The 14,996-nt window shown below is 52.7% G+C and overlaps 5 protein-coding genes across 5 annotated transcripts; 3 read left to right on the forward strand and 2 right to left on the reverse strand.

Annotated features, from left to right (window-relative positions):
• Positions 1-255: 255 nt before the first annotated feature.
• Positions 256-1,527, forward strand: CTAM01_01048 (RNA recognition domain-containing protein; the record flags this gene model as incomplete). The annotated part of the gene is made up of 1 exon (XM_060517092.1): positions 256-1,527. The coding sequence occupies one exon, from the start codon at positions 256-258 to the stop codon at positions 1,525-1,527; it is 1,272 nt and encodes a 423-aa protein (XP_060388554.1).
• A 1,162-nt stretch (positions 1,528-2,689) lies between these two features.
• Positions 2,690-3,311, forward strand: CTAM01_01049 (uncharacterized protein; the record flags this gene model as incomplete). Its single annotated transcript, XM_060517093.1, has 2 exons — positions 2,690-2,806; positions 2,898-3,311. 2 exons carry the CDS (start codon positions 2,690-2,692, stop codon positions 3,309-3,311), a joined length of 531 nt encoding a protein of 176 aa, XP_060388555.1.
• Positions 3,312-3,972: 661 nt separating this feature from the next.
• CTAM01_01050 (pfs domain-containing protein) lies at positions 3,973-8,690 on the forward strand (the record flags this gene model as incomplete). The annotated part of the gene is made up of 4 exons (XM_060517094.1): positions 3,973-5,206; positions 5,260-6,118; positions 6,170-6,782; positions 6,891-8,690. 4 exons carry the CDS (start codon positions 3,973-3,975, stop codon positions 8,688-8,690), a joined length of 4,506 nt encoding a protein of 1,501 aa, XP_060388556.1.
• A 274-nt stretch (positions 8,691-8,964) lies between these two features.
• On the reverse strand, positions 8,965-10,817 carry CTAM01_01051 (methionine aminopeptidase; the record flags this gene model as incomplete). Its single annotated transcript, XM_060517095.1, has 6 exons — positions 8,965-9,021; positions 9,086-9,172; positions 9,233-9,397; positions 9,501-9,764; positions 9,847-10,697; positions 10,775-10,817. 6 exons carry the CDS (start codon positions 10,815-10,817, stop codon positions 8,965-8,967), a joined length of 1,467 nt encoding a protein of 488 aa, XP_060388557.1.
• A 741-nt stretch (positions 10,818-11,558) lies between these two features.
• Positions 11,559-14,955, reverse strand: CTAM01_01052 (uncharacterized protein; the record flags this gene model as incomplete). Its single annotated transcript, XM_060517096.1, has 2 exons — positions 11,559-14,646; positions 14,720-14,955. 2 exons carry the CDS (start codon positions 14,953-14,955, stop codon positions 11,559-11,561), a joined length of 3,324 nt encoding a protein of 1,107 aa, XP_060388558.1.
• Between the last annotated feature and the right edge of the window lie 41 nt (positions 14,956-14,996).

The raw sequence follows: 14,996 nt of genomic DNA on the forward strand, positions 1-14,996 counted from the left end.
GTCAGCCTCGGTGAGCAGGCCTCGGCGGCGGGGTGGAGCGGTCGAGACCCACCAGGTTCCGCCCATGTTCTCTTATCGGCTTATCGATTGTGGTCCAGGAACAAAAAAAAAAAAAAAAAACTTCTGGGCCCAAGCCGACTAAGGGTCTCAATGCGAGATTCTCACGGTGGTTTCTGGTAACATCTCGAACTACCCTGTGTCGTTATTGGAGCGCAATCAGTCTTTTGAGATCGCATAGCTCACACAACATTCACGATGGCTACCACCGACCCAGAGAAGCGGTCCAAGAAGACCAAGGCCAAGGCCGAACCCGAGGCCGAAGCTGAAGTCGAAGTTGCGCCGTCACAATCCCCCGAGTCGTCCAAGAAGCGCAAATCCACCGCTGCCGTCGAGGAGATTGAAGTCGACCTCGAGGCCCCCGAACCCCCATCCAAGCGCGCCAAGCGTGCCCTGAAGAAGGGCAAGAAGCTCCCCGTCAAGCTCGACAGCGACGATGAGAGGGAAGCCAAGAAGAAGGAGGAAAAGGAGCAGGCCAAGGCCGCCGCCCGCTCCGAGCACGGCGTGTGGATCGGCAACCTGCCCTTCTTCGTCACCCCCGACGAGCTGCGCCAGTGGCTCATTGACAACTCTGGCGAGATGATCACCAAGGAGTCCATCACGAGATTACATATGCCCACGACGAAGCAGGTCGGCAAGGACAAGCCCTCCAACAAGGGTTTCGCCTACGTCGACTTCAACGATGTCGCGCCCAAGGTCGCGGCCATTGCGCTTACCGAGGCCGAGCTGAGCCGTCGTAAGCTCCTCATCAAGGATTCCAAGTCGTTCGAGGGCCGGCCGAAGAAGGAAGAGGAGACCGCTGCCGCCGGTGGCGCCGCCGGTGCGGCCGCGGCCAAGGAGGAGGTGCCCAAGAGCAGCAAAATCTTCATTGGCAACCTGAGCTTCAAGACGACCGACGACGACGTGTGGCAGCACTTTGAAAAGTGCGGGCAGATCGACTGGGTCAAGGTCGCTACCTTTGAGGACACGGGCAAGTGCAAGGGCTACGGCTGGGTTAAGTTCCGCGAGCCCGAGGCCACCGGCTGGGCCGTCAAGGGCTTCGTCAAGATCAAGGAGGAGATCGAGACGGAGGACGACTTCGTCGCCTCCAAAGATAAGGACGGCGATGACGAGATGGCGGAAGGCGAGGAGGACAAGAAGACAGAGGAGAAGAAGTTCAAGCTGAGAAAATGGTGGGTCAACAAGCTGCTCGGTCGCATGCTCAAGATTGAGCTCGCCGAGGACGACCAGACGAGGTACAAGAAGCGGTTCGGCAAGGACGCGCCCAAGAGGCAGGAGCAGAAGTCCAGGCGGGACGGCGAGGAGGGCGGCGAGGGCGCGGAGGAGGCGACCGAGGAGAGGAAGCCGAGGGCACCCCGGCCCCCGAAGACGGAGAAGCCGGCGGGCGAGCTCAAGGCGCAGGACGATCTCATGGTTGCGCGGTTGACGGGTACGGCGGCGAAACATACTGGTACCAAGATTACATTTTAGCGAACAAATTCAGACTTGTCGTTCATGAGCAGCATCGCATTCCGTATCTCATGTATCGCGATTACAGGCCGAACCTCTGGGAGAAGTCTACCTGCCTGTGCCGGCCAGTACGAGAACTAACACTTGAACGACCATCTCATGTATGGTCTTTCAGCTTCTCGACCTTAAATATGTCTGAAAAGGATCTCATTCGTTGCAGCTCACATCTAGACCGGGCAGAAAAGAAGCCGGCTTCGTCAACCATATCCTATTGGGTGATCACTAGACCATGTCAGCCACCATCTTCAGCTCCAGCTCGAGTGATCTTTACCAACCATGCTATCCCTGCCACGACCCTGCATTGAGCGGCCATGACCTCATGGTCATATGGCAAGAGATGCTGAAGTGATCGGTATCGCAGCCTCGTATTTTTCGTCCTGCTTCAATCATTCATCTCAGCCAGATAACATAAACTTGCTCAAGCACAACTTGACGACCTTTCTGCTATGGATATCGAGAGCCTTGTTGATCGTTTAGCCAGGAGAAATGCGTTCCTCATTCGTCTTGTTCGTTGGTACCGACGATTGCATCCCACGCGACCTCACGGCTTCACCGTCAATGCGTTCATCGTCGACGAAGTAACCCAGCCTGTACCGGCACCATACTTCCCCATACTTCTTGGTAGCTGGCGTCTCATGGCCTGTCTTATATTCTGCAACTCGATTGTCGTCTATTCTTTTATCTTCTACTCTGTCTGGTCCAGTCCCAGTCTCGTCATCACTTCCGTTCTATTAGTCCAGATCATTGCTTTCATCTTTAGGACCCTTGGGCTAGGAAGCGGCACATTCACAATCGGATCGTTGCTTTCTAGTGTCGGCCATTACTACGTAAGCTCTGCCCCCGTCTGGATCCATGTTCCGGTCAATCTACTTCTTAGATACTAGCTCATTTATTTAAAAAGGCCATAAGTTGTCTAGTCTTCGTGTCGAAGGTATCTTTATTCTGGCCTTCAATCTGGTCATACTTCTGGTTCATCTACTGCCTGTTCGCCATCCGCCGACGACGTTTCTCCCAAAACTATCATGAAGCTTGGAAACTGAAGTACCCTGGGCACTTCATTCCCGTCTTCATCGGACGGTCCGATTGCGTTCGTATTCCGCTTCCAGGTCCAGACGAACCTGGCATGGATGACCTTCAGATGTGGAAACACCTCTCCTTCTTCTATCGTTTGTACAGGATCGAGGGCGGATTCTCCCAGGTTCTGCTCCCGAAGGCGCTAATTAGATTCGAGATCGTAGAGGTAAGTGAAATGTCCATTTATTGAACAAGTCTACACAGCAAATGATGCGGCCGACGGAGTTTCCTAGCTAACTCACTAACATGCCATGCAGATCACAGACGATATTTACAAGGGACCACTAGTGTCCGGCTTCGACGTCCCCCAGCGAATCTTGAGATTGGTAGAGAATGAGACTCCGACCAGTGTACCGGCTGGTCATGATCCTCGTAGGGACATACGAGAGCTGCGACGCGCTTCTGTTTACCGGGATCTAGTACAAGCAGACTCGCTCAAGGGATTGAGGTTCGTGGTTGGATGGGATACCACCCTGATTTCGGTAGTCGTTCTGCTGCCGACTATCGTCAGCATTGCCACAGTCGTGGCTTGGCCCATTGTTGCGGTTCTGAAGTATGAGGCAGATGTGCAGACAAGCGTTCAGACTGGGGCGACTGTGGGCAGCTACATCGTCACGGCTGGAGCTCTTTTGATAGGTTTGGTTACATTGTTTGACGCTCTTGCTAAGTGAGAATGGAACTTTATTCACTGTGACTAAAATACGATGACTTTCGAGCACGAGACACATCAGCGTAGCGCTTGAAGGTTTACGGCCGCCCCAAAATGTCTGCTGTTTAAGCTTAGAAGACTAAAGACATCTAGCCATGGAGCAGACGCCCTTTGGGATATCTTCCGGCGCATATTAAGTAATCGATAGTGCTACTAGTATGCTCTTCCAGGAAACGCTTCTCCCTGCATCTTGATATTCATTGAACACTTTGAAAGAAATTGCATTTGTCATTCGCGGAAAATTGATGTGAAGTATAGTACAACCGTTACCACGACTCGCATGCAAGAGACAGCCACGAGATAGCTAGCTAAGCTGGTTTCAACATGGGTATCTCTTGCACCCCTCGCTGTCTTCCCTCACTGGTTCAGAATGCACATCGCATTGTGCAGGTCATTGCTGACAGGCCAATCATCTCAGCTATGTGCTTACGTGTTGTACAGTGAGTGATCAGGCTGGCGGCTACGACCACCAGGGGTTTTGATCTGTCTGCAATCACGTTTTTCTCAGACAATGCCGCTTCACAGACTATTCTAAACCACTCACGAACAACTCGAGTTGACTGTAAAAGTCGAGGAGTCCCTTACTGCTACGTGGGACCTGCGCGTCCCTCAACGAAGAAATCATGTCAGATCAGAGACGACTGCCTGATTTTCAGGCCTATAATATCGGATGGATCGCTGCTCTGGACAAAGAACTCACAGCCGCACTTGCTATGCTCGACGAAAGACACCAACAACCAGAAAACTTCATTCAAAATCAACGAGATACGAACAGCTACTCTTGGGGCCGGATCGGTGCTCACAATGTCATCATCGCTTCATTAGCCGAAGGAAGCTATGGTCTTGTGTCTGCAGCAACGACTGCGAACAGCATGATCCTCTCGCTTCCGCAGATTCGATTCGGTCTCATGGTCGGCATCGGTGCCGGTATCCCTAGGATAGAAAACGGTATTGACATCCGCCTCGGCGACGTTGTGGTTAGTCGGCCCACCGATGGGTCTTCGGGAGTCATACAGTATGATTTGGGGAAGTTGAAGGGAAACGGCGAATTCCAGCGAGTTGGTTCGCTTGCTCCTCCACCAGCAGTCTTGCTCAAAGGGTTAGCAAAGTTGAAAGCTGATCAGCGACTGAATGGCAACCAGTTGCCGAAGATCTTAGCTGATGCGCTCAAGCTCTTTCCACGGCTGGCCGAACCGCGCGGTAAAGACGCGGCATTCATTCATCAAGGAGCTCAGAACGATCGACTATTCGCAGCGTCATCGAAACATGTGCCAGCTGGAAAAGTGCAGAGCCCCGTACATTCGAAAGCCCCAATGGGCTTCGCTCAGCTTTCTTACCATTATCTTCACCTTTTAACAGTCTGGATTTGTAGCATGATCGTGTTTCTTCTTCTTTCTCCACGGAGGTCTACAAACGACAGAACCGGTGCTGAATTGGTCCAAAATGGGCAGCTCGGAGGAGGAAGACCTCAAAACATTACCAAGACTGAAACTTGCGTATACTGCAATCCTGAAGATGAACTCAAAAGAGATGATCGACCCGACGCCAATCCTGAGATCCACTATGGCATCATTGCTTCCGGAAACTCGGTTGTCAAAGATAGCATTTCCCGAGACCAAATCCTACAACAACTAGGGACAGGGTGTCTTTGTTTTGAGATGGAGGCGGCCGGTCTGATGAATGACTTTCCCTTTCTCGTGATCAGAGGAATTTGTGACTACGCAGACAGCCACAAGAACGATAAGTGGCAAAACTATGCAGCGATTGTTGCCGCTGCGTATGCCAAAGAGCTACTGTTAGTAATGGAGGGCATGAATGTGGAACAAACCAGGAAAATAGGAGAGATTATGGGAAAAGGTCAGTAGGCAGCACCTACCGATAGGCTTCATTGTTTCTCATGTGCAATTTAGTCTCTCAGATCGAGGCAACCACAAAGGAGACACATCGGAAAGTCGAGCAGTTGACCGCTGGCAATCGTTCCGGCAAAATTCATTCATGGCTTTCTGCACCAGACCCATCGATCGATCACAACAAGGCATCCAATTTACATCATGATGGCACGGGCCAGTGGTTTCTTGACACGAAGGAGTATCTGGACTGGAAGACAAATTCCGGGTCATCCCTATGGCTGTATGGCGGCCTAGGATGTGGCAAGACGATCCTAAGCTCGACGATCGTCAGAGATCTACGAAACAGCACGAGCATCTGCCTTTATTTCTATTTCACCTTCACAAACACTGAGAAGCAGTTGCTGGACGGTGCAATCCGATCTCTCATAGAACAACTTCATTGCCAGAGCAAGGCTGCTCAAGAATATCTCGACTCGGTCTTCGAATCCAGAGGAGCCAGTTCAGCACAGCCGGACAATGATTCTCTGTGTTCATGGTTTAATGCCATGCTTGAGGTAGCCGGCGAAGTCTGGATTGTTCTTGATGCGCTTGATGAACGGGATTTACTTGGCGAATGCCAACAAGGCCAAGCGCTTAAAAATAAAGGGCTGCTACAATGGATCAAAACTCTCCTGCAATCTGAAGGGGCGAAGTATCATATTTTGGTCACAAGTCGCCAAGAAGAAGACATTCGTCGTGTTTTGAAAGATATCATTCCCAAGGACATGCAGATTCCTCTGCGGAACAAGTCAGTCAACAAAGACATACGAGCATTTATCCGATCGACACTCAGGACATGGGGCGACCTGCCAGAATGGCGAAACAACAAGTCTTCTCGGGAACAGGTCGAAAAATACCTGAGCGAAAAAGCCGACGGAATGTAAGCAGAAATGTGTCATGTTTGGTTTTACTAGACTGATCAATGCTCTAGGTTTCGCTGGGTATCATGTCAACTTTTTGAACTTCGGCACTGCTTGAATGACGAGGAGCTCCGATCATCCTTGAACTCGCTGCCGACGACCTTAGATGAGACTTATGCGAGAATACTGGATAGAATTCCTGCTGTACATCAACAGAAAGCATGGAGAATCTTACAATTTTTGCTCCATTCGGAAGACCCCCTACGTCTGGAGGAAGCCGTCGACATCATCGCAGTATCTCCTGAAGCAAAAAAACACAATCCGAGATTCAATCCCGCATTAAGGCCAGACAAAGACGATTTTTCAATCTACTGCCCTAGCCTGGTCGTGTCTGTCACTAGAACTGTTGGATCCACGGGGAAGACAGTGCAGACTCTTCAGCTCGCGCATTTCTCGGTAAAAGAATATCTCCTCTCAGACCGCATGGAGACAAAGTTCCCTCGTGCCTTTGAGGAACGCATCGCTAAATCAGTAATGGCGAGAGTATGCCTTGCATACTTATTGAGCATTGATTATAGTCTTCTACCAGCGGAGTTTGGATCTTCGTACCCATTAGCGCCGTATGCTGCGCAGTACTGGGCTCGATATGCTGCTCGAGCGGATTCCGACACCATTTCTCATCTTGTACGAGAATTACTTGGTCGTAAGGAATGTTGCGGAATTTATTTTCAGCTTTGCGAATTTGATGTTGATCATATTCATGAAGTGAGATACGAACGCTCATATCGACAGGAACAAAAATTGAACCCCGATCTTTGCCTCGAAGACTACCTCTACGGCCGCGAATGCCAGCGCATGACAGAGGCTGACAGACTACCAGACACAAGTAAGAGTGTATGGATGCAAACGTGTTGCAAGCGGCTGTTTCAAGAAGAGATTGGAGGTCCCCTTCGTTTGTTCTACTTCTGTGTATTCGAAGGTCTAGTGTTTGCTGTGGAGGAGATTCTGAAGGCAAACCCAGAGCTCATTAACGCCAAAAGTGGAAATTATGTCACAGCTCTTCAAGTCGCTGCCTCGAATGGTCATACGGAGGTTGTGGTAATGCTCCTCGGCAGAGGAGCAAACCTGCATGCAAAGGGGGGACAAACCGGCACCGCTCTTCAAGCCGCCTCACTCAGCGGTCACGAAGATATTGTGGAAATCCTAATTGATAAGGGAGCCGATCCTAATATGCAGGGTGGATACCTTGCCACCCCTCTTCAAGCCGCTGCATTGAAAGGTCATCGAGGTATTGTGGCAATCCTCCTTGAAAGAGGAGCGGACTGCAATGCGCAGGGAGGTGTTTATGGGGCCGCTCTTCAGGCCGCCTCATACAATGGCCATGATGGTCTCGCCAGAATTCTCATTGAAAAGGGAGCAGACTTGAACGCACAAGGCGGGAAGTTTGGTACAGCTCTTGTGGCCGCCTCAAGCCGGGGTCACAAGGCCACTGTACGACTTCTCATCAAAAAGGGAGCAGATACCAATGCACAGACTAGTGGGTCATATAAAACCGCTCTCTGGGCTGCTGCTTCGAACTTCCATGAAGATATCGTGGAAATTATGTTCAATGAAGGAGAAGTCGCAAGTTTGTCTTCCACTGGTGCCGAAATCCTGGCTGATCATTGGGAAACCGTGATCGATGTGCTTTGTCGCAAAGGTGTCGAAGTTGGTGAAAGGGCGATGGAAGTGTTGAAGAAATCGGGGAGAATCATCCGCCAGATCAGCCTCATGCTATTCGGCAAGATATCTGATACGGACACAGTTGCATATTTCAGCAATGTTCTTGTCCCAGTTTCTAGAGAAGGGCACCTCGCAATTGCCCAGGCACTGATTGAAAGAGGTGCGAAGATTGATGTCACTGACGCCCACGGAATGAGTGCATTGAGCCTCGCAGCTGCAAATGGACATGAACATGTCGTCAAACTGCTCATTCACCATGAAGCGTTAAGTTTCATCAAAGTCGACTACAGATGCCACCCCTTCTATACTGCATCTTGCGGGAACCATGTCAAGATCATCAAGTTGCTGCCTCTAGACGATATCGGTGCAGACACAGTCTACCAGAGCGTCTTGGCAACACTTGAGCACAACTGCTTTGATGCGGCCGAGGAGCTTCTCAAGCATTTCAACCCCCGTCAAGACCAGCGAGTCAACATACCACAGAATGTTCTTCAAGAAGCTTTGCAAAGTGCATGTTACCACGGACGACATCGTCTGGTGAAACTACTGCTTCAGAGTGGAGCATCTGCAAACGGTGGGAATGATAACGGGGCCAGCCTGCTGAAAAGCGTGTGTGCACCAGGATTTGAAGCCCTCGACGGGCTGCGAATCAGTTCGAGGGCGATGATTGCCGACCTACTTCTTCAACATAGTGTGAAAGGTAACACAAAAGAATTTACTATTCGTCCCCTCTTTCATGATTCATTAGAGAATATCATACCTCTTATCAACACTGTCGCCACTGTGAGAAAGGCGGAGAAAGGCTACATTGCATACACGGTAGTGTTCAAAATTGAGGAAGGAGGGAAAGTGAGAGTACATGTATCTTAGACATCTCAAAGGGGTCTGGTGCTGAAGACGCAGAGCTCTGAATACAACTGAACGAAACAAAAGGTTGCAAAGGAGTGTTGAACGCCCACAAGAGCACATAGAAGCGTTAAGGCTCTCCATGGCAGTAACGAATCGCCTTTCTTCGGATGATGGAGCGTTGAGTCCGCGTCATCCTGATGTACTACGACGTGTTGAGAAGTCGCCCTTATTTTCTCACCAAAAATAACATCAAAAAGCCCTTCTCAAAATCACATTCTGGTTCTTGTGTCCCTTATCAATAGTCCCTTCCTCGACTGATGATTTCCTTGTTGTTTTCGCGGAGTAGGATGGTCTACTTCTGTTAGTCTCTCCAATCACTCTTCTTCGAAGCCTCGCGCCGAGAAATCGTAACTCACATGCTCAAACTGCGCAGACTGAGAGCCCTTGATATCCGCAAGAGGTGCGTACGACTCAAGGATGCCGTGAGATTCCAGGGATTTGAGCTGCGAAAGAAAACATGTCAATAAACAATATGAGTGCCACGAGATACGACAGAGACTTACACCAGCCAAGTACCGATCTAGGCCGAGACGGTCAAGATATCTGCGGCAGAAGACAATACTTCCGAATTGCTCTTTGATCGTCTTGTACAGACGATTCGCAGATGGGAAGGGCAACTTGACTTGAGCAGGAGCGTCATAATCCAACTTGTATCCATAGATACCGACCTAATCATCGTTGTAAGTCTCCTTCCACAGACTCCCAACGCCAAAAGTATGACGCCAAAGTAGTCACGCAGCCAACGATCTTCAGGGAGGGGGAGAAACTCACATCATCATACAATTTCCCACGCCCCGTCGTTCCAAACGTCTCAATCGCAAAGATCTCCCCCTCCTCCATCTTGGTCTGATCATTGTTCTTGATAAACGGAATCGACCTGCCCGCATGGATCTGGTACCGCGCGATATCATGCGCGCAGATGTTGCGCACCGGCTTGACGGGGTACATCTTGCCGCCGACCTCAACCTCGTAGCTCTCCATCGTCTCCTGGATCGCGGCGCTGACGTCGCAGATGCGGACGTCGATTCCGGCAGTCTGTGACACATACACATCAGCATACGCCTCCTTCCGTTCCCAACAAGATCGCAAGTGGGATATCGTGAAGAGGAAGACTGACCTTGATCCCACTCTCCGTAGCATCCCTAACCCCAGCCAACAAACTATCCCACGCCGGATCAAAACTCATCGTAAACGCACTATCCACAATCCACCCGTTCACATGCACCCCGAAATCAACCTTCATCACGTCCTCATACTTCAACACCACATCCTTCTGCCCCGGGTTGGGCGTATAATGCGCAACCTCATGGTTAAGACAAAGCCCCGTAGGGAACCCCATCCCAGCCTTCAACGCATCACCCACCTCCAACCCCTGGTTCCCCAGCAAACTCCTCACCCCGCCCTCGATCCCCGTAGCGATCTCGAGCAGAGTCTGCTTACCGGGCTTCACCGTATCCTGAACCCACTGCCGGACCTGCCGATGAACCTCAGCGGCTTTACGGTAGTCGTTCAGGAGGCTCGGGTCCTCGAGGTGCGGGCGGGACTGGTACCGTAACTCCGCAGCCGTCGTGCGCGCGGTGTTCATATCCGAGTCCGCACCCGTAGCCGCAGCCGCATCCCGGGCTTTGGTGTAAGCCTGCGCCTCACCGGCCGGGTACGAGCCCGAAGTGAAGAGGTCGCTCAGCGGCACCCTCGGAGGGTCAGATTGCTTCGTAGCAGTCGCCGCGGCAGAAGCCTTCTTCTTCTTCTTTCTGGGCTTTCGTTTCTTCTTCTTGGGTCCATTATCATCGTTGCCATCGTCGTTGTCTGCTGCATTGTTCAGCGATCCGGTGCCAGCGACAACTTCATCTTCGTCGCCATCGTCGCCGTCGTCATCGCCCCCGTCGCCGAGACTGCCGTCCCCGTCACGGGAGAGGTGCACGCCGCGCGGCTCCCCGCCGGAAGAAATGCCGGACGAAGTGGGCCCGCCTGAACGACATCAATTAGCATGCTACCACTTGGTCATGAAGGCCAGTTAAACAAAGACAGCATTTTGGATTCATTACCATTGCCTCCTGGAATATGGTCTTCGGGTGTCTTTGAACCCATTTCGACATGAAGCCTGTCAGTCGCGAGCGCGTTGTGGAGTAAAGGCCAGCCTCAGTCGTCAAGAGTAGGTGGTGGTGTAAGTCGGCGAGAAATGGTGATCCGGAGAAAATGAGGGGTTAGGTGTAGGAGCTTTTTATGGCTGCAACATTTCGTTGGCGGTGGGATCCCGTTGACCTCGTCAATCGAAGGGCGTCGAATGGAGTTAATCCACTCGAGCATGAACGCAAGTCGTGGCGTGAGATTTCTCCTGAGGTGAGAAGGTGAAGCCGAAGTGGATGGCAAGACTAGACGACGTGGGCACCATTTCCCGAGACAGACACGGATCGGCCTTCCCCAAACATCGTTGTCACCAAAACTACCATTTGAAACCCCAAACCAAATAAGATACCAGTCTCGATACTCGTTTTTAGATCGGGGATTGATGTTGACTTGCCCCATCCCGTAACCTCTCCGGACTTGGGCATGAGCTGTTCAAGGTGATGCTGTGCATCCGAGCTTCTACCTCAAGTCATCACAAATCAATTACGGAGGCGGCAAATCATGAATATGAAGAAATGGAATTCCGGCTGTCTACAGCATTACCAACCCATCATACCCGACCCCGTAGCCCAAACCGTGTTTCCAGTTCATTCAAAAGAAACCATTCAACACTCAAAGCGTGACCCGTTACCATTATATAGTACAATTACATGGACTCCGTATAAACATCACCCAGTCATTCATACGCCGTATCAACTTCGCCTAGTAGTGACGATGACGCCTGGAGCGCCCGGCGCCAATGTCGATGCGGCTCATTTCCTGCATCAAAGCCCACTCGTTATCGCCATTCGCGCCGCTCATGATAGGCAAGGGGACCTTCGCTGGGATTGGGGGCGCGCCGCCATATCCGCCTCCAGGAGAGCTGCCGTACTGTGGTGCATGGTTCTCGCTGGGGTAGTCCCACGTGCTTGCCCTGGGGAGACGCGGTGGCGTAAAGTCGCTGCCATGATCTTGGTAGTTGTGCGACGAGATAGGGGCTAGGGGACTGGAACCCGCCGGTGATGTTGTAGGCATAGCAGACATGCGCTGCGTCTTCTTTTGCAAGCGGTTCCGACCTCCGCTCGGCGGTGTGCCCGGGACGTGGTAAGGATCTGAACCGTATGTGACCGGCGATGCTTGAGACTGAGGCCGACCTGCAATACGCAATTGCCGACGGCCAGTCGGGGGCATTGCCTGAGTAGCAGCTGGTGACGCTCGTGAGCGGACAGAAGCCGTAGCTGGGGTTTTGGGCCCCTTAGGCTCGGGTTCCGGCGCCCATGTGTCCATAGGCAAGTGGTCTGAAGGGTCGATCTCACGTCCATCGTGAGTAATGATCTTCTCATCGGGGTCCGGTCGTGAAACGTTGCTACTGGTAGCCGACAGCGATGGGTTGAGAGCATCGTACGAATCCGGCCCGAAAGGGATGCCAGAGAGCCTCCGATGGTCAGACGGAGGCGGCGCGGGACTAACAGATTTCCGCTTAATGGTATGATGCGGGTTAGGTGAGGCTCCCCGCGACCTCATGTGCTGCGGGGGCGGCTGAGGCGAAGCTCCTCTTCTATCCATCGTCATGTTCATTGGATTGGGCGATACACCTCTCCTAGTGCCGTGCGGGTTTGGTGATGCGCCTCTTGCCATCATCGGGTTAGGGGACGCACCCCGACCTCTCATCGGATTGGGCGAAACACCCCGTCCACGGTTCATGTCAGACTGAGGAGCACCGTACGCCACAGAGGAGCGGTGGTTGTATCCTGGTGGAACATAGGACTGGTTCGAGTAGCTTCCGTCGTAACCGAGTGGCTCACTGTGATGTCTTCCACGAGTTGGGGTAGTCATGCTCTGATCAGTATAGCGCCGTTGTTGACGTCTCTCCTCATAGATGCGTTCCGAGATCTCCTGCGAGACGCTGTGATCGACGCCTGGGACCAAAGAAGCTGGCACAGCGGGCATGCCGTGAGCCGTGATCTGCGTTCCACCCAGCTCAGACCTCTGCGAGGTATACTGATTCTGGCTCCGTGAGTGCGAGTGGTAGGATGCTCCGTCCATGGGACTTGGAGCGAAGTCACGAGAGGCAATAGGGGAGGCTTGTTGATGACGAACCATCTCATCGCCCCGGTACGGCTGCGGTGAAGTACTGTAGTGGCCAGGAGAAACATTGCCCCTGCCAGCGAGGACCAGCTCGTCGCCCCTGGGCTGGTAATCTTGCTGGTAATCTGGTTGTGGCGATGTACTATAATGACCAGGAGAAACGGCGCCTCTCCCTGCGAATACCAACTCGTCACCTCTCGGCTGGAACTCAGGTCGTGGGGAGGTACTGTAACGTCCGCCTTGACCCATATCATCCCCTCGGCCATAGCTAGGCTGCGGTGAGTGGCCACGTTGACGAGTTGAGCTGGCACTTCCCCTTCCGCTGATATTCAACGGTGCCGGACTGGGAACCTGGTCGTATCCCTGGTCGTATCCCTGGTCGTATCCCATTTCGTCATACTGTGGTGTATGGGAGTTTCGGCGCCGAGTCATCTCGGTCGACTGATGATGATGCTGCTGCTGCTGCGGTGGCGGCTGGATTTGCTCTTGGCGGTAACTTGGCTCATCGTACTGGGGTGCGCGAGAAATCCTTCTCTGAGCATTGCTCGCGGCTGTGTTGGGCGATTCCGGCACATCTTCGACTGTCGGCTGCATAGACCTATACTCTGCGTGGGCATCGTACGAGTGATGTCTCGGCGGCGCCGAGTCTTGACGATGCTCTTCAGGAGCTGGCAGCGCATTTGTGACCGCAGGTGCTGAATCGAAGCCACGGTATGTGGGGCGTCCAGGGTAGGCTGCCGTAGAAACGGACGCACGATGAGCCTCGTTTCTGAGTACATCTTGCCTCATGGCATTAGCTGGTTTGGGGGGAGTGTCATAAGCACCCCTCACGACCATGTCTTGTGAGTTTCCGCTGTTGTGCCGACTTCTGTGAGCGGGTGGAGGTGGTGGTCGATCGTCCTCTGCAGGCGAAGCATGGCGCTGGTCTTCCAGATAGAGCATATCACGCGGTGGCTCGGAGCCCTGACGGTAGTGAGCTTGGTTGACAATTTCCTGGGATGAGTATCTCGGGCTGTAGTCCCTCTCGTCATGGTGGGAGCTGGGGCTGTCGTATCGGTCCTGTCTCGGCGTGTGCTGCGGTGTAGTTTCCAAAGGTGGCAAGGCAGCTTGGGGGGAGTGCGCGTGCAAGTCTTGTTGGCTAGACCAAGCATCTGGAGCGGGGCTGGTGTTGTACTCGATGGCTTGCAACGGCGATTGCGTAGGTATCTGAGCGGGCTGTTGCTGTTTGGGGCCCTTGGGCATTGGTCGGGACCCGGAAAGACTGATCTCTGAACCTGTTGGCGTAGGAATGTTCATTTCTTTGGGCCCCCTGGGACCTCCGGTTCGAGGCGGGGTTGGCGCCAGATCCGGGGCTGGGCCGGCGGGTGCTTCACCCGTGAAGGGATCAGATGGCAACGGTCTTCGCTTAATCTGCTTTCGGGGAATGGTACCGCCGTAGTTCTCGGTCGGCTCTGCCTCAACTGGCTTAGGCTTCGCAACTGGCTTCTCGGGTTTCGGTCGCTGGTCATAGTACGTGATCTCCATGCGGACCTCGCCAGCGTATTTGCCCTTGAACGCCAGGTTGCGCCAGATGTCGTTCTGGCCTCCACCCGGTACGATGATGTCCTTGAGGTCGATCCATGTCTCTCCGATGAGATCCGTTTTCTTGTCGTCGTGAAATACGGATACCTTGAGCTGGTAGTAATCTGGTGAGTCGTGTACGGCGAAACGAAGCTCTTGGTCCCTGAGAAGTCAGGGTTAGCAAGTTGTCAATTGTAGAGAGAACGACTTGGTGGAGAAGAGGCAAAAATGGTTACCATCTGGGCGTTTGGCCTCCGCGAATATCTGTCGTGGTCCGCTTTGCTTCCTTGCCGAGGCGGGCGGCGCAGTAGGGATCTTGCTTTCCAATGGTTTTGCGGTTGGGCAGGTTCTTTGCGCGGTCGACAATAGCGACTAAGGTTCCAATCAAGGGGCCGTCAACGGTAGGGTCGGCGAAGATTCCGGCCGTGTGCATCCCATTGAGGGGGTGGACTTTGGATTTGGGTGCCGCCATCGCTGCGGTGTTTTGGCGGTTGCTGTTTGCTGCGCTGTTGT

The sequence above is a fragment of the Colletotrichum tamarilloi genome (assembly GCF_030869305.1).
Source record: "Colletotrichum tamarilloi strain Tom-12 chromosome Unknown Scaffold_2.1, whole genome shotgun sequence".
Taxonomy (NCBI): Eukaryota; Fungi; Ascomycota; class Sordariomycetes; order Glomerellales; family Glomerellaceae; genus Colletotrichum; species Colletotrichum tamarilloi.